At 43.1% G+C, this 19,432-nt stretch overlaps 1 protein-coding gene across 1 annotated transcript in view; it reads left to right on the forward strand.

Annotated features, from left to right (window-relative positions):
• ZDHHC17 (zinc finger DHHC-type palmitoyltransferase 17) overlaps window positions 1–19,432 on the forward strand; it is a 1,301,491-nt gene that overhangs the window by 469,494 nt on the left and 812,565 nt on the right. The window contains exon 8 of the mRNA XM_069629270.1: window positions 2,696–2,821. Coding sequence (XP_069485371.1) covers window positions 2,696–2,821 — 126 coding nt within the window. The remainder of the gene's footprint in view (window positions 1–2,695; window positions 2,822–19,432) is intronic.

Here is a 19,432-nt window from a genome sequence, read left to right on the forward strand (position 1 = left end):
ATGTGGGCAGAAAAATCACAAGAATTATGGTGTCATTTATACAATTTCCACATGTCCGCTCTATGAGTTATTCATCTTTTTCTAAAACCATATTCTGGCTATAGAGGTGTGTCTTTTCATGTCACATGGTACAGAAACCAGTCTTTCCAGTTTCTGGCAAGCTCCGAGACCCTGCCCCTCCCAGCTTCTGCCAAGAGGAAGCTCCATTTACGACTCCCGCCAATAAAACATTTGCCTGAGTCAGGACAGGGCTTTGTTCAATTTCCTGCAGAGCCCAGGTAATTCAATCAGGGAAGTGTCATATCCCTTTTGGTGTGAGCAGCAAAAGGGCAGCTAGGCCTGGGAACACAGCTGTGACTCAATTTTCACTCCTGATGGGGGTAGTTGGTGGGCAGAATCCAGTTCCTTAAGCCAAGTTTCAGATAAAATGTCACTTTTTGTTCCCCAGTTTTCTGCATTCAAATAAACTGAACATTTTTACATATGCAGCTAGAATGCTGATTCTAAGTTTAAAACTATGACATTTAAACAATTGCAACCTATGTGACACTCAAAGTAGGTCACTCATTTCTTTTAAACATTTAGATTTGTAGTGTCTTTCAGTCCAAATTTACTTAAACTGCTGAAATCCACAGGTCAGCCAGTCTTGTTATAACCTTCAAGTCACTTCAGAATATAACTTTACATTGTATCCACCTCTCAGTAAGTCTTTCTTTGGCCTGTTTTGGGTTCATTTATTCAGTTTTCTACAAAAAAGTAAAATCTGGTGTTGTTTTAAAACGCCGGCTTTTGGATAGTGGGGAGTACTGGTACTGCACCCCTTTTTGGGATTTAAGAAAATGAATTCTCCACAGTTATGGGTTTGCTTTTGGCAATCAGCATTGCCATTCCCAATGGTTTCAGACTACTGTGTGGGTAGTCCAATGGTGGTTTTAGGCAGTGTCCTTCTGTGCCCATAACATCGGCAAAAATGAGTGGCAGCCTATTCTTCATGCATTTCCCTGTGCATTTTCTGGGAAGCTCTGGCCATCATGTTTTCCATGTCAGTACTGCACAGTTTTGAGGTATGGCTCGGATGCATGGGTAAATACATCCCACACCTAGTATATTAAACCAACTTGGTGCCGACAGTTTGCCAAGTTTGAGGACTGCAGAAGCTCTGCCAAAACAATCCATGGATGGGAAAGCACCACTTGCTTCTGGGGAAGATGAAGACGATGAAGTTCCAGATCTTGTTGGGAATTTTGACGATGCTTCAAAGAATGAGGAAATATGAACAAGTGACTTCACTAACAAAAGCACTGACTTGAAACATGGGAACTCTGCTGCTATTTTGCATTTTGACTTTGTTTCCGTTGAATGGTTTCTTACGTTTCCTGATGAGTTCTCTCCACTCCCAAGACTTGCAGCCCTTTTCGTTGTGGATTACGCGCACACAATGCTCATCTTTAGAGCCTGGTTAAAAGCCACAAGTGCCCATGACTGAGGCCCAGAAACAGTGAGATCTGCAGAGCTGCATGGGAACAGGAGTCATCTGCTGCACTTTTTCTTCAATCCAAAGGTACTGAAAAAGTCTGAGAGAACTTACCTCTTGCTGTAGAGTTGCTTGCATCTTCTACTACTCACAAGTCTGTTAGGGAAACCTATACATTGTTTTGGCCTGAATCTAGTATCACACTGTGGAACCAGTAGAATGCAGTTCCTCATCTTATAAACAAAGGATGGTGGTGGCAGGACAGGGCGAACCATCAAGATGATAGCTTGAATCTGGGAGCTCCCGACATAACTAAAACTCTCAATTATAAATTATCTATGAACCCAGAGATCGATAGTGTGCTTTTGGGAAGGCGAGAGTGTGTAAAACTCACAAATATAGCTGTGCTTCTAGCACTGCTTTAGATCCACCAACGAATTAATCTAGACTGGTTCCACCTTTCCCTACTATACCTGTAACTTCTGCCTGCAACTCTGTCCCCTCTACAGCTAAGCATAACCGTAATATTCTCTTTCTAATTGTATTCATCATACCCTAGCACTGTATCCCCTCATTATACAGTGCTGTTGCTTCACAGCTAGTTTTGTGTTTTACCAAAAATTAGCACATGCATAAATATATTTTTCCCATATGTGGACTGCCTGTCTTTTGATGTTGCATCTTTCTAGGCCCATATGCGTCTTATGAGAAGCAATCTGAGGTCCCAATACATTTTTTATGTGCCGATTATACTGGTGCTTTAAATTGTGCACCATCTGTTTACTATTTCCACTTACATTCTACTAAACTCCTCACCCATTGGGCTAATTTCAGATTGCCTAATAGTCACTTGCTCTCAGTTAAGCTAAAAATAGGTTATTCTGAGCCATTCTGTCTCTGAGCCGAAGCTGAACATTTGGACCCTTTTACATGTTTGTTTTTATAATGTCTTGTTTCACTAAGAAAATATGAAATATTTTCAATACACTCTGTAAATTATGTTGGTGGTCTTTTTGTCATGCATTTTAGCCATCTGAAGTTGTGAAGTGAAAGTGTTAAAGGAGGCAATGTTCCATTCCTGCTTCAATCATTGTTCACAAGTTTTTATTGTACTTTGTTCTGTCTAGCAGTACCAATTTGGTGATAAGATCAGAATGTTAAACCCGTATCAATGCTCTCTGAATTTCTTTAAAAGTAAACATCAGTTTTACTCTTTTGCAGGGAGAATCACCTCTTGATTTAGCAAAACAGAGGAAAAACGTTTGGATGATCAACCATTTACAAGAAGCAAGGCAAGCAAAAGGATATGACAATCCATCCTTTCTTAAAAAACTGAAGGCTGATAAGGTGAAAACTCTTTAAAGTTAATTTGTGTTTACTTGTCCATGCAAACGGCATATGAAAATGAAAACAGTCAATCTTGATAAAGCAACCTCTTTTAATAAAATAAGACCTTGCCTGTACTTAATATTTCCCTGGATAGGTAGAGGAAAATGTGTTGCCACGCTTTCTGAAATATGTTTGCAAATATTTTGCATTTGTGCTGCAAATTTGAACATCTCATCCATGCAGGCTTTGAAGCATGAACTGCCTTTCCATTTCCCTAATTTCTACTGCTTAGTTGTTACTAATGGCATTATGTGCCACCTCTGTTTTTGCATTTCCAAATTCTATTTTGGTCAGTAATTACTTGGTGCTGTAATTTACTTTGGCTGCTTCTGACCCAATGAATACTATTTTTGGTTGGCACTGCCCTAATTGCACATAATTTGTAATAGCATTCACCTAGCTCTTGCTGGTATTATCCCATGTAGATCCCAAGAATCCTCTCTTCAGGTGGCCAGGGGAGGGCCATCGTTTTTGGATCCCAAACCTGGGGGTTGGTGAGCGAGGGAGGATCACCTGGGTAGGGGAGACTGGGGTCATGCTCATAGGAATACCCCAGGTGAGAGGCGGTATCCAAATAGGACAGAAGGGAAGGAGAAGTCGTCCCTGAAGCATTCATGAGATATGCAGGTCCCATTGTCCCTGATCCAAGAAGGCAAAATATCAGGTGAGAACAAAACCAGGCAAGGAGGAGGACCAAATGAGACAAGAGCCTGGCTCTAACCTTAACATATGTTTTTCTTCCCCTGGTTCAGAAATAGGGAGCATTATCAAGACCAGTGTTTTCGTGATAGGATGTCTGGGATAGGGAATAACCTAACAAAAGGGGAATCAACCTGTCATATAACAGGGCCAGAGGATTCCCCTCTCTCCTCTGACAATCATCTTATCCTAAGTCAACCTCTAAATGTCTGTCTTGTCGGGTCCCGCCCCTGCCTATTTCCAACATGTACTGAGACGAGGAAGAAAAGAAGTGACCAGGAGCAGTGAAGATTACCCATAGGCATAACGGTTAGAAGCAGAGGGAGGCCTAGCAAATTACACCACTAGGCTGTCCAACTAAAAGTCAGGCAAAGTTAGGCAGTTTACCTTAACCATTCACACCTGACTCGACCCTCCGTGTTAGGGAGAATTCTCAGAAATTTGCTAATTCCCTTTTACCTTTAGAGATCCCCCAGCTCTTTTGCTGGACTTTAGGACTATTAATTTATAACCTGGAGAGAGCAAGACCTTTTTCCCACTCTCTCATGTATTATTCTTTGATTTGGACTCTGTGTTTCCTTCGACTTTGGAGTCTGACAAACTCATCTTTAATGAGGAAGGTTTTGAGGTGCTTCCGGAACCGGAGATGGTTCTCCTCAAGTTTCAGGGAGGCAGGAAGGCTGTTCCAGAGGGAGGCCCCTGCAGCGGAGAGAGATCTGCCCCCAACTCGTTGTTTGGAGAAGCGGGCTGACCCTGAGGGAGTTGGAGGCGGATGAGTGAAGAGCTCGAGAAGGAAGATATTTAGGAAGAGAGTTGAAGGTATTTTGGCCCAAGGCCCCAGATGGCCTTGTGGACGATGCAGAGGGTTTTGAACTTGATCCCCGCAGTCATTGGGAGCCAGTGCAGTGATTTCAGTCCTAGAGAGATACGGTCCCTGGGCTTGAGGCCAAGGACACGTCTCGCAGTCCTGTTCTGGATGAGTTGCAAAGGGCGGAGAGTAGAGGCGGGCAGATTTAGATAGAGGCTGTTACAGTAGTCCAGCTTCGAGAGAACCAGGGCTCTAGAGACAGTGAGCTTCTGGGGGAAGGAGAGGAAAGGAAGGATACCTCTGAGGAGGTATCCATATATATTATTGCTGTGAAAAACCTAAAAAATGTTTTGGAAAAATAGAGGGCAAAAAATAGATTTGTTTAACTTAAGTTAACGTTATATATTTTTAACTTTAGTTTAAATAAAACATTGTATTGTGGTAATTGACGAAAATGATATGAATGGATACCATTCTAAAGTAAAAGGCGGAGGGTGTGTGGGTTTGGGGCAAGGGAAGGGGCAGTAAGGGAGGTTTGGGGTTTGGCCCCCCTTAAATAAAAATTAATATATAATATCAATGCAAAACATTCGACACATTAATAATGTGTGTGAAAGTACATAATGCATTTTGTTTAATTGGTGTTAGGCAAGCAGTCCACTAGGTGGCAGAGCAAGACCGAGAAACAATATATGGATTTAAAATGGGAATTAAAATAAAACAGAATTGATAGATTTTCTATGAAAGGTCCGATCAATGAAAGGTTTTTCGTTATTTTTCTAAACGAAATTGAATGTTTGTTATTTAGTTAAGTATGTAATTTCAGTGATTTGAAGACGCATACTCTACACTGTCTGTGTCCCCTCCTCGCCTTCTTTTTAAACTCTTACACATTCAGGCAGAGGGATCTGACAGACTTGGAATGCACATTATCACACAGACGCAGTTGTCCCCTCACACCATCTTTCACTAGATAGTGTTAGGATGCTTAGTTAGGATCTGTGCATGGTGGGCATGTATCCAAATACCTGAGTGGTTCAGCCTCAGGTGTGTGGGGTAGGTGCATACCTGTCCAGGAATGGGGGGGATGAAGGGGGATTGTCAAAGGTGTCTGGAACCTGGTAATGGATGGGGCCAGAGCAGGGGTAGGCGTCTGTGTGCAAGCTTCACTACAAAGAGCCGGTATCGGACGACAGTGTTGTGGGGGGATAAATGCTAAACGCACGTTTACTGCACGTTCAACAGTAAAATAAATCGCATTATACTGAAGAAGGGAGCGGTGGGGTTCCTCCCTGCTCCGCTTGAAACGGTATAATGGTTCTGGGGTTGAGGGAATGCCAACCCGCTTCCATCAGATGGATTGGGAGCTGGAGAAAAAAGCGTGAGATCTCGCATGGATTTAAACACGACTTTTGCTTTTATTTCACTGAAAAGAGTTGCGTCGGGGCCATTAACTGTGGGCAGCCGACAGGGGAAGAGTGAAACCATGGAGAGAGGAGATGCCAGAGCTTCGGGGCGAATGTCAGGTTGTCCACTCTCGATAAATCATTGTTTTCACCTTTCCCAATGCCATACGAGCAAAACTATGTGATGTAAAATAAATGACTTTGTTAATCTAATCAAGGTATTGACCCATATTGCATGACTTGTTTTTGAAGTTCAAAAAGGGACGTAGACTATCCCTAGTGTGACATGTACTGTACCCATGGTCTTCATGCGTCGAGGTCCTCAGATTGTTTCTGCCAGCGTAGTTGGTCACTTATATGGGGAGTCGGTAGCTTTTTACTACTTTTGTTATTGTTGCTTAAATTTAATACCTATATTCGACGAGTCTTTCGAATCACGCATTCTCAACACACGTTTCGACGAGTGAAATCCGACTACCATTGACTGAAGACTTCCGGCAAACTCTTCAACAGCTGGCTTCGGCCTACACCAGGCTTCAGCCTCGCAGAAGGGGGAAGTGGAGGGATTGAACATTACGCGCTGCTTCTAGAGAATGCCTCTGCTCACTTTCTCCTTTTCTTGCCATTGTCTAGCTGCCTTTCTCTTTACGCTTACATTTGGAAAGAACTCCTTTTAAGATCTGTCCTTCCTGCAATTGAACATTTCTGTGGAAAGACTCACACCTGTGCAAGCACCGCCTTCCCCATGAACACTCCGAGAAGCAGCTTGCAAGCTCTTTTGAGCCAAAATGCTCAAAGAGAAACGGACTACACAGTGTGCAGACTACGACATGCAGGGCAAGTCACGTTCGCACTCTGGTGCTTTTGAATCTGATGTGGGAGACCTAGGCAACTACGACTCCCCTTTGAATTAATATGCCTTGTCCATCCCCTCTACTACCCCCAGCCCCCTTGCTTACTTCGACCCTTTTGCTGTTGAACTTCTGGCTTAAGTCACAATTACTTAAAACAGTTAATGGAGGGGTAACGGGTGGCTCATAATATTCTTCAGAACACCCTATATGCCACAAACTGTGGGCAGAATAGCAGCAGAGGGCACCCTACTAAAATGCTACTCTTGGCTACACAATGCCGGCTTCAAGCCAGTGATGCAAGCTACCGTAATTAACATGCCTATAGAGGAGTCTGTCCTGTTTGGCAAAGTAGTTGGTGATACGCTTGAATCTGTGAAAAAGGAGCATGAGACATTAAAGACATTATGGCAAATATCCAATAAACCTTATATCCAATGCAGTGTGTTTAATACCCTTTGTTCCTTTCGAGGCCCAAGATTATTCAAGGTCCTCACACAGTCAGGGTTTGGAGCAGCCTCATCCCCATGGTACTCAAGTGAAGGTCAATCAACCACTTTTCAAACCTCCCATCAAAGTGGAATACGGCAGGGAAAAGGTTGAGGTAGAATTGCAGCCTCAAGAGGCTCCTCTGCCCCCTCTAACAAATGACACATTCGTTCAGGTCCCCTCCCATGTATCCCAAGTAAGGGGGCAAATTACACTTTTGGCCCAAGCATAGAGGGCATAACATCAGACCAGTGGGTGTTGTCAACAGTGGCCAATGGCTATTCCATCGAATTCCTAGAAAAACCTTGCCACCATCCGCCAAGATCAAGAAGAATGTGGCAAGAGCATCACTTTATACTACAAGCAGAGATTTAAACACTCTACAGAAAGGAGCAATATAGCTGGTTCCACACCTAGAGGTAAACAAAGGTATTTATTCAATATACTTCCTGGTTCCAAAAAAGGATTTAACTTTGTGCCCTGTGTTTGACCTGCGTCATGCAAACACGCATGTCAAACCACAAACATTCAGGATGACAACACTGCAGGAAGTAATCCCACTTAATAAAAAAAGGGCATTAAATGGCAATATTGGACATTGAAGATGCATACTTTCATATTTCAATGTTGCCAGTGCACAGAAATACCCAAGGTTCAAAGTAGGGTCAATTCACTACAAATTCAAAGTCCTTCCCTTCAGCATAGCCTCAGCGCCAAGAGTATTTTCAAAGGTGCTCGCAGTAGTTGCAGCTCACCTGCGCAGACAGTCCATTCCAGTCAAATGTGTTGACAAAACACGCAAGAGACCTACTATTACAGTTGGGTTTCTCAATCAACAAGAAAAAAAATCAAGTCTCGTTCCTAGTGAGGTAAGTTTCCAGGGGCACTAATTCAAACAGAACACGCCCTAGTCTCCCTCCAACGAGGGGGTTCACATGTTTCAAGTTCCACAGTAGGTAGTCTGGCATCAGACAACCGTAAGAAAGGCGTTACTACTCCTCAGAATGATGGTTTCATGCATCGATCTTGTAACACACACATAATTACACATGCGTCAAATGCAAGAGTGGCTAGCAAAACGATGGTCTCAAGCAAGCAGTCTATAGGACTAATCTAGTGGTTTCGCAATCTCTCATTCAATCGCTCTAAATGGTGGACAAAGGAAAACCTTTTAAAAGGCATATCATTTTAACAGTCCAGAAGTAGAGATCACTCTGACAACAAACGCAACGCTGACAGGCTGGGGGGCACACTTTCTCCATAAAACTGTGCACCATGTTTCTGGACGGAATGTCAAACATATCAACCTGCTAGAGCTGCTAGCAATAGTCAAAGCTTTACAAGCGTTTCAAAGGGATGCCGAGTTTATCGCAGGAGATTTGGTCAAAGCCAAATCCGTTAAATTTCTTGGGCCTAATTCGGCCGCAGATATATGTAGTGGGTAAGGGTAATAATTAAGCTCAGGTGTAAAGAGGGAGTGTGGGGGGGCTTAAAAGAAAATTACATTAGATGGATTTGTATTCCACCAAAACTCCTCGATGAAATTAATTGTATAGAACTGTTTCAACAACAGCGAACCGGGAAAACGGTCTTAGCCCTGACAGACAACACTACAGCCATGTATTACATAAACAAGGCGGGACACACTCCCCAGGTCTGTCCAAACTAGCCCAGAACATCTGGAATTGGGCCCTCAATCATGTTTCTCCTGTCACATGTTCCAGGGGAACACAACTGTCTACCAGATGTGCTAAGCAGAAACATGCAACTTCCCTTGGAGCACAAATGGACATTACATGCAGATATTCTACACGTCTTTAAAGAGTGGGGAAATCCAGACATAGATCTCTTTGCAACACAAGAGAATGCACAATGTCAAGAATGCGCATCCAGGTGTCCCCAGACAGGGTATAAGGGGACTGTGGATGAACTGGTCAGGGAAATGTGCATACGCTTTTCCCTGCAACACCACTTCTGAACAAAATAACCCACACATTGCATCAGGAACATGCCAAGATGATACTAATAGCACTTTCCTTCAGGCGCGTCAGCGACTAGCAAGCCTGCACAAGTCTGTGCCAGCGCTGAGCCCTGTTGCTTTCAGTCCGCTGTGGGGTGACACGAAAGAGGGGTAGGTACCTCTCTCTTGCTTTAGATGGCCAGCATGGAAAATTACCACTCCACGACACTGTGTCCCTAAATCCAATAAGTAGGCTTTCAGTGATTTTTGGACCCGGGTACATGAAGGGCTTGCCCCCAGAAAAAACCCACTAAAATGGCATTACTCCATTCTAGATCGCTAGACAAACATGCACTGGAGGTTCAAGATTATATTATAGATCACAACATTGACATCCTGTGGATTACGGAAATGTAGTTGCAAGAATCAAGTGGACCTAACATAAGTTTAGACACACCACCTGGTTATTGGACAGAACAGAGAAGGTAACTGGTGGAGGGGTTGCTGTTATAGCTCACTCGTACCTTTACTTTCAGACTTCGGCAACTTGCAGGGGTTGTGAAATTCTTTTTCTTAAAAGCATACCTATTCCTAATTGTATAAACATTGTCCTGATATATAGCCCCCCCCCACGATACCCCTCTTTTTCATGTTGACTTGGCAGACATACTATCCTCCCTTCATAAACCCAATACATCGACCATTGTATTGGGGGATTTTAATAAATTGTTTGCAAACCCGCTTGACTCTGAAGCTATTCAGCTTGCTCAATTGTTTACTACAAATAAATTAATCATTAGAAGTGGTAGTGACCCGACGCATAACCTGTGCAATACACTGGACCGAGTTATTAGAAAAAACATATTACTAACCCCAGTTGCTGCCCTACCTTGTGTTTGGTCCGACCAGTTCTTCATAAAGTTTGATTTCATGCTGCTGCATGCTCAGAAAACCAATCCTCTCTGCACAGTCTCTAGCAGAAATTTTAATAAGATCCGTCAAGAGGATTTGGAAACTTGTCTTCTCTTATTGATGTCATCTACCTCGGCCTCCGACTCCCCCAGTCACCTGGTTTCGCAATTTGACAGATGCTTCTGAGATGTTAAACCACGCTGCCCCTATTACTACCAGATGCATCATAGAGAAAGTTGATGATCAGAAATGGTACTCTGATGCCTGAGATGATCGAAAAAAGGAAAGCATAAAGAGCTTGGATGAAGGACCAATCTCCAAACAGGGACAAATGGAAAGCTATTGAGAGAGTGTATCGGACGGAATCCTCTTTGCTAAAAAAATCCTTCTTTGACAATCAAATTGTTCATGCAGAAAATAATTCCAAGAAACTTCCAAATTCTTAGGGATCTTGAAAAACCGAAGTCCATGTTACAGCAAATTACCCCCACAAATGTTGATTACAAAAACATTCAGAAAGCCTTTGCAAACAAAATATCGGTACCACAAAATAAGATTAATGCTAGCCTAGCTCAGTCGGAGTGTATGGACCCTGTTCCCATTGCTGAGAATATAAATCAATGTACTCTGTTTGAATTCAAGAGTATACTGGAAAAAGCATTAGTCAACATCCTGACCAATATGCATTCGACCACGTGTGTAGGAGAAACTCTCCCGTCCAAAATAATCCTGAATAACGGAGCACTGTTTCTCCACTTCCTTATTCGCCTTATTGATGCTAGCTTCAGAGATGGTTGTCTTCCGATGGCCCTGAAGAAAGTATCTGTGACCCCCTTATTAAATAAAAACCTGGGTTGGACTAAAAAGATTACTCAAACTTCAGGCCCATTTCTAATGCCCCTTTCCTGCAGAAGATGTTAGACAAGGTGGCCACTTCCAAACTCCAAGAATTTCTAGAAACCTCTGGAGCTCTACACCATCAGGCTTCCGAGAAAATTGTCACACAGGGAGTGCCTTGTTGAATATGAAGTCTGAGATGCTTCAGATCATGGATCAAGGCAAGACCAAGTTGCTTATGTTGTTGGACTTATCCGCAGCCTTCGACCTTGTCGACCATGACAAACTGTCTTGCAGGCCGATGAGCGCAGATCTTTTTCAGGTAATGCTCTTGCTTGGATCAAGTCATTTTTGACGATTGCATGTTCAGGATCGTGTGGGGGTAATGCATGTTCACTTGAGGAGCCTCTGAAATGGGGTGTGCCTCAGGGTGCCCACATGTCTCCCTCCCTCTTCAATGTATGTTGCCGCCCTCTCTGTGATCTCTTGGATGGGCTGGGTGTACACTTTACCAACTATGCTGATGCCACCCAGCTCGTCTTTGAGTTGAGCAGCAAGTACACAGAGGATGTGGAGCTAATCAACAAAGTGTATTTTACCATCCAGCAGTGGATGACCAACAACGTCATGTGCTTGAATGCCAAAGAAACTGAGATCATGATATTCGCCTCATCGCAGGTGAGACCCAAATTAGACCCGTAATATGTTTGTCTTTCCATTGAGAATCACGTTATTGAAACCGTGGACAATGTTGGGACCTTGAGCGTCACCTTCGAATCCTCATTGAACATTGATGTGAACACCAAGAGTATTTCAAATAAGGCACAATATGTACTGTGACTCTTAAGGTTGGTTAAGCCCTATGTCTCTGAGACCAACTGTGCCACCTTGGGTAATGCTTTAATAATGCAAAGGATAGATTATTGTAATTCCTTGATGCTGGGGGGCCAGGAAAAAGTCTTACACCTCCAGGTTTTGCAAAACAATGCTGTGAGGATTGTCAAGAATATACCTAGACACTAACCAATCTCCTCCCACAGGAGGAGTGCGCACGGATTCCCTTTGGAAACTTGTATCCACTTCAAAGTGCTGACAATAGTGCACACATGCCTTTTATGGTCAAGCCCCAGGTTATCTTAAAGCCTGTGTTAAGATCCACAACCTGGCCAGATTTATCAGATCTTTTGAAGTTCAGGAAAGGGGTGAAAACCATTGTCTTTGAATGCATTCTTTCCCTCTTTACCCTCCCTTGATGCCCTATATCCCCCCTTGTCTTATATTCTGCTCCGCGATGCCTGTGGGCTCTGGCGCATTAGAAGTAGACAAATAATGTGAGCACATCAAACATGGTTCTCACACCTGTTGTAAATCTAACTTTGCCCGCCAGTCAAACTACTGTGTCCTTGCAACATGTTATCCCAGCATTAGGGGACAACGCGTCATCCATGCCCACAAACACTGAACTTTGCGGTTGTCTCCTAAAGTCATAGAATTTGGGCACTTCTACTTGCCCCAAAGATGTATGGACATCTTAAGAGGCACATAACCCCAACACTAGACACTATTTCAACATGTGGAAATGCTTTGTTTTATGGCGCAAAATACACCGCATCAACCACACTGACTGCTCACTTTCACATATAGTACACTATATGCTTTATCTTCTGGACTTGGGAGTAGTCTTTAATTCTCTTAAAGTTCATCGAACTGCTATTTCAGCAAGCACCACCTCTTAAAGTAAAGTATCATAGTGGAAAGTTCCAGTGTTTAAAGCCTTTATGAAGGAGTTTAAAAGACTATAACCCCCAACCCCCACCAATCTCAAATCCAACTCACGGATGGGACATTAAATGTGGTCCTTAACAAACTCATGGAACCCCCTTTTGAGCCACTGCATAAAACCTCACACTTAAGACAGCTTTTTTTGTAGCCATCTCTTCAATAAGGAGGGTCGGTGAACTGCAAGCTCGCTCAGTTCAAGGTACGTTTGTTACTATTCACGAGGACAAGGTATTGATACGTACACTTCCACATTTTTCTCCTGAATTTATTTCAAGGTTCTATGTCAATCAAGCTATAGAACTTTCAGCTTTCTTCCAAAACCCACACAATTCAGCAGAGAGAAGCCTCCATACACTAGATGTCAGGATGGCTGTAATGTACTATCTAAATATAACGAAGCCCCTTCGGAAAACGGATCAATTCTTTGTTTCTTTAGCCACAGAAAGACCAGGGGATCATGTCGCTAAATCTGCTATTTCAAGATGGATTGTCAAGTGCATTTAATTATGTTATTCTCTGTCCAAGAGAACATTTCCATTCATGCCCAGAGCTCACTCGACTCAAGGTCCCGGGGCATCTCTAGCTTTCTTTGCAAACATACCATTGGATGCTATTTTCATAGCAGATACTTTGAGTTCAATTCACACCTTCATACAGCATTATGGCTTAGATGCACAATCTAAAGGTGTTTCACAAGTTGGTCAGGCGTTAAGGCGTCTTTTTGCTGATGTACCTTCTAACAACTCGCCACCTTCTGAGGGTACTGCTCGTGAATCTATACAAGGCATGCGATTCTAAGTAGACCCACAAGCCTCAGAAGAAATGTATTATATATCTGCAATCGTCTTACTGATGCTTATCTGCTTGGATTCACATGCGTCCATCCTTCCTCCTCTCTTGGAGTTGAAGGTACATAGACATCTTAAACCTTTCTTTCGTGTACTTGTATTATGTATTTCTATTTATGGTATTTATGGATCGCACAAAGGCCCAGAGGCATCAAGGCGCTGAGAGGCTATGACTGGTTAGTCTAGCACAAATCAATTTGAACAGATACGTCTTCTGAGTTCTACAAAACTGGGCATGATCATCAATCTCAGACAGCATTGAGGCAGGGCATTCAATAAAGTAGGGGCCAGGACTGAAAAAAGAGCGGCAACCTAACAGCACTTTACCGTGTTGTGGAATTCTTGATTCTGAGCATCTGCTCATGCTCACTCATGTCAGCAAAAAAATAATCTGAGGACCTCCATGCATGAATGACCATGCGTACAGTACACATCGCAATAGCGATAGTATTAAAAACACACCCTGTCGATGTCCCTTTTTTAACTTCAAAAACATGCCATGCAGTACTCTGCACCTACCACTAAATGTCTGCCTATGCAAAGCATGTGAATATAAGCGGATGCAATCGCCAGAAAGACGATTACAGGTATGTAATATGCCATACACACACATAGAGAGACGCATGTCGGCCTAGGAGCACATGTGGACCTAAGTGCATGAATGAAAGGGGGCAGTGAATCGGAAGCACAGCAAAGAGTAGAGGTAGGTGTTGTGGTGGGGGTGAGGAGTGTTTGAAAGCGGGTATACCGGGATGGAGGTAGAGGGTGTCAAGAACAGGGGAAGCAGTGTGTGGAGACAGTGGGAGAGGGTTAATACCAGGAAGTGGAGTAAAGAGAGAGACTATTTGGAGGGTGGCCGTAGGAGAGGCCATTAAGGGGAGGAAGAGAGGGAGAAAAAGAAGAAAAAAAACAGTGAGGCAGTCTGTTAGGTCCCTTTATGAATTACCTGAAAGACTGATGGATAAGGCCAATGCCTATAGGCCTTCCCTTAAAGTGAGGTGTTGATCCAGGCAATGGGGGTCATCTGGCGATAATGTTGATATATTTCAGAATCATAGTGGGGAATAGGGAAGCCTGGGTTAGGGAGGTGGGAGCCCACTTGGAGACCTAGTAACCTGAAATGATTTTCAAAAATATCAATTCTTCGTCTAAATTGTACAATTATGAATAATTGTGAGATGCATGGAGCCAAGTGTCCCAGAACACAGAGGAATTGCCCTAAAGATCATGTCAATGACTTAGAACCCCTTATACAACCTCCTCGATGGAAGACCATTTTGATTGTTGCACTGCTCAAGAGCAGCAGGCATGCTGGGCTTTGAGTCGCAAGAATCCTATGAAGAAATTACTTCATAGAGTAAGTTCTGGAGGATCATAAGATGGTGTCTGTTAGGCAATGTCATGGTTTTATTACACAGCACATTCCAGCCAGGGACTCCTTCCCCATCAATGAATGTGGCACACAATAAAGTACTTTTATCTTTAATGTGTTACAGATTATTTTGAGTAGGCCTCCAAACCGCCTCACACCCAACCTCCACAAACACCCTGTGTCACTATGGACTAGGAATCAGGCCGGTGTGTGTCAGTAAGATATTTATTATTTAATGAACAAGAAAAATCAAACCATTTCACAGCAACTAATGTTGTGGTACACAATTGCTCTAATCTCTACAAAACAATTAGGTTAAGATATCCTGTTACAATTCTCACAATCTTTAAAGGCAACACAGAAAGAGCAATTTTAGAAAGAGATAACCCCACCGGTTTAGCACTCCTCCACAACACTCACCCCCAAACATTAGCTAACTTGATTCCTTTGAATGGAAGGCAGTGGCAATGAGTATGGATAGAGAGATAAAATCGGATTTGGAGTAAAGCCCACTACCCCAAGATGGGAGGCCAGCAAAGAAAGTGAAACCCCGTTTTTTGAGCAAAACTGCAGAATTGGATTTTGATTATTACTCAAAACGGCTAGTAGACAGAATGGAAAGAAATTTGTGTTGCTTACACTTGAGGAGATAGGGAAACCTGGACTACTATTCAGCACACCAGGGAAACAATAGAAATAAAGTAGGAAAATCGGTTTTGGAAGGAAGCGAATGCAAAAGGAAAGATACAATGACAAATGGAAATTCGTTTTGCACGCGATTTACAATGACAGACAAGCAGCGCAAGGAAGCAGGTTTACCTTAGAATAGGAAAATCGGTTTTCACTGACAAGGAACGAGACACATCAGACTTGTAGGCAGAAAGGGATTGCTCTCAATGGTACTACGGTTTGGGTTTTTACTAGGACAGATGCAAATAGGAATTTGTGGGGTGATGCACACAATACACGGACAAGCTCGGTTTTCAGTTATAAGGAGACTAACTCTTTTGAGGCAACACTTTAATGACTATAATAATTAAAGAAAAACACCAGGGACAGGGTGGTTAATTTCGAATTTCAACCAACTTGTAACGTGAATTTCAACGGGGGAATTAATTGATTTACTTAAAATATGCTAAGGATTTACACAGACACTGAGAGGTTTACCAAAGGGAACATGCAAACATACAAAGGCTAAACACAGATTCTTCTATGGGAAGGTGACTGAATTACACTGGTAATTTGGGTTTTTCCATTGGGGTTTCAATGGCGTCTTCATTGAGGGAATTATTGGGTGCAAGGCTACAAAAAGAAAGGACTTATGTAATTTGGGACTGGGGTTATTTGCTACTTACAAATTAAGCCTTGGTTTGGGATTCTGGAAAGCCAGCTGGATCTCAGGACACTCTGGACAGCTAGGCAAGGAGTCTGGTCACTGCACTCTCAAAGATGGTATGGTTCAGCCGCCTTCTCTACATCGTCCTCCTCCTGGATCCCCAGATTTTTGTGTCTCCCTTGACTTAGTACAGTCCCCCTTACATAGCAAAAATGACATCACCAACTTGACAATTTAGAGGGAGTACTCTGTAATTGCCCCTACCACTCGGATAGGACAATTTACCATTCCTCTATCCACCCCAGGGCATGATTTGTTCAAGGGAAGAGAGCACCATCTGTCTATTTGCATTTATTACACTCAACCTTTTGGCAAAAACTAGTTATGTCTTATAATTTCATATTTCTACTAGCCCCGGCCATATGAAATAGATATGCAGTTATAGTGGGTCATAGGGAATTGGGTAAGCCGATCGCCTCTGTATGAGGTAGCATGGCCCTTTGGCACATTTTTGTCATTTTCATAAAATGTATAACAGTTATGACTCTGCAAATGATCAAGCATGTTCCTAATTTCACCTTCAGTTTTTCCATCAAATCACATAATTGTCCCATGCTCCGAGCAGCCAGAAACTAGTTTTAACTGGCCCTTTCAGTGCCCAAATTCCTCGATAAAATGCACTATAGCTCTTAAAAACCGCCTGAAAATGGCATAAAAACATAGCATAAATCGAAATTATTTCTCATTCTAATTGCTGCGAAAATGCCTAAAAATGGAATCAGTCCTTTAATGTCAATTGGGAGGATCTGTCCCCCTCTGTGGGAGGCGCTCTTTATCCCCCACAGCCGGTGACCAGAGATTTTTATGATCCCCTTTGAAGTTGTCAGTTTGTTCTTAGTAGTGGGTGCAGGCAGGAGCTCACACCTCCCAGTCAAGTTTTCAGCCACACTTGCTTTCTTTGAAATCCCTGAGCCCCTGCCTTCAAGTCTGGCAGAGCAGGGAATTATGATGCCATCAGTAACATCACATGTCATTGCACGATGGTTCAATAGTAGGTGCGACTTCCAGTGGGAAGCAGGGCTTTTAATTGAGCAGTTTCCTGCCTTAGCCCCAAACTGTTTTTTCTGGTATTCTGGGCCTCTTCAAAGGTGATTGTCTTGTGGTGGAAACATAATGTACATTGCTTTAGTCAAGTACCCCCCCCCCCCCCAGCATATTTCTGTGCGAGCCGAGCTATCCTTTCATGGTGGCTTTTTAAAGGAATTTCTTTTTATTATTTTTTTACACGTTTACAAGCTGTTTCTTCGTCTGTTTGAAATCCTGTCTTGTAGGCCACGGGATTCTTTAATTTCTTCCTTTTGAGGGAGTTTGCATTTGATGTTGGTCCATTGACACTGAGGGGTAGGACCCCTTCCACATGGTTCTTTGATTTGACATGAACAAAGGGAAAAACCAAGCCATTTTTTGTTTGCAATGTTTTAAAGGGCTGCTGTTCAAGTGAAATGGAAAGCAAAAGCTGTGTCGGGTTGTAACATTGAAATCATTGCTCCTCATGTGAATTAAAAGTAAAAAAAGCCGTTTTTGGATGCAGTGCATAAATGTGGTTTTTCAGGTGAAAGGGATTTCTGTTTAGGGCCTTTAAATGCACCCCACAGCAAGAATTGCTATAGTAGCCATGTGGGAGAATACACAACACTTGTCCTCTTGGTATTAGGTAACCCACCTTTTGGTATAGGCCTGTACTGCACAAGTTGGTAGGGTCACTGAGGAGGCAGGCTTATCTCAAGAGGGGTAACTGTGAGCTGTAGCAATGAAATTCGCAAATACAAGTAGGCAAGTAAAACTTATATTGAAGGTTTCAGTTATAAATATTTACTTGACCTCAGTTTTTAAATAAGCGTTTTTTCTAAAGGGAAAGATGTGTAAAAATCAAATACTTTAAAATACTTTTCCAGAATCAGCATAAGTTTAGTGGATACTCTTTAGAGATGCTTCTTACACACTTCCTGTGCCCGGAGGGGACTTCATTCACAAGGACAGTATGGGAATTTATATATCACTAGTACACTTTGCAGATTCTGGGGTTGCAGAAAGGAAAGGTTAAAGGAAGGAAAACGGTTAAACAGGTTCTTGGGGCATGTGAGTATACTTAAATCTTCCAATGAAGTCTAGACAAAACCTTTCCCAGCCATAACAGTCTAAAAACAAGTTATTACCTCTGAGGGACAGAAAATATCAGTCAATGGACTAGAAGGGTCTGCAGGGAGCCAGGATAGCCAAAGTCCATTGTAGCACGGTCTATGGAGCTGAGGCACTTTGTAGTTATTTAACGTCTTGCACAAAGTTAAGAGTTTTGTAGAAATCACTTGTAGGGTCACAAGCTGTTACACTTGTGGAAAGCAGAGCTGAAATAAACTCTAACAAAAGAAGCCACTGCAAGTCTCAACTCAGAAGAGCAAAGCTAAATACACTGAGGTAAGTACCCCATGTCTGAACAGTACCGCTGGTTTGAAGAAGTCGTCAAGCTGGATTCTGTCCTGTTGCAGCAATGCAGATCCTGAGTTCCTGAGCCTCAGTCTTGTAGACAAGAGGGAGGACATCTGGAGGACTCCAGCGGCAGCAATTTGGAGGTCGTCGGCAGCTATGGGCTCTTTTCGGAACAGCTGCACTTTGCGGTTTTAGCGCTCGGTAAACAGCGGCATCGCGGATCTTCGATACCGGTTGGGCTTCCTTCACTCGTTGAGTCCTGCACTCTGGTGATGGGACTTGAGCTCTGGTTGTCCTGCTTCTCGAAGGACCTTGGGAGTCTCCTGGAACTTTTGGCCGGATTGCAGACGTTGCACTCGACTATGGATTTCTCGACCCCTGGCTCTCTGTTCCTGCAGCGGCAAAGAAGTACAGGCAGTCGGGGAAGATGGTCCAGTTAAGTTCGTCTCTCGGTTAGTTGGTCCCACTGACCCAAGGGAAGAAGTCGTCCCTTCCGGAGCTTCTCTGTCGAATTGAAAAAGGAGTCTCGGCACAGCAGTAGTTCTTCACTGTGCAATTTATAGTTCCATGAGGATGCTGCAAGCTTCGTTCATGGTTTCTTCATCGGGTGTTCTTTACAGTGGTTGACTCTGCATCTAGCCCCGAAACCCTTGCCTCTTAAACAGGTTTCTCCCATTCATGCACAGCCTAGGCTGTCAATCACACAGTTGGCTGGCTGTCCTAAAAGGACATCCAGCCTATCAGGATTGGTTGCATTCAGGCACTCCTAGAGACCAAGGACA

This window comes from Ambystoma mexicanum, chromosome 12 (genome assembly GCF_040938575.1).
Source record: "Ambystoma mexicanum isolate Mex_15411 chromosome 12, UKY_AmexF1_1, whole genome shotgun sequence".
Taxonomy (NCBI): domain Eukaryota; kingdom Metazoa; phylum Chordata; class Amphibia; order Caudata; family Ambystomatidae; genus Ambystoma; species Ambystoma mexicanum.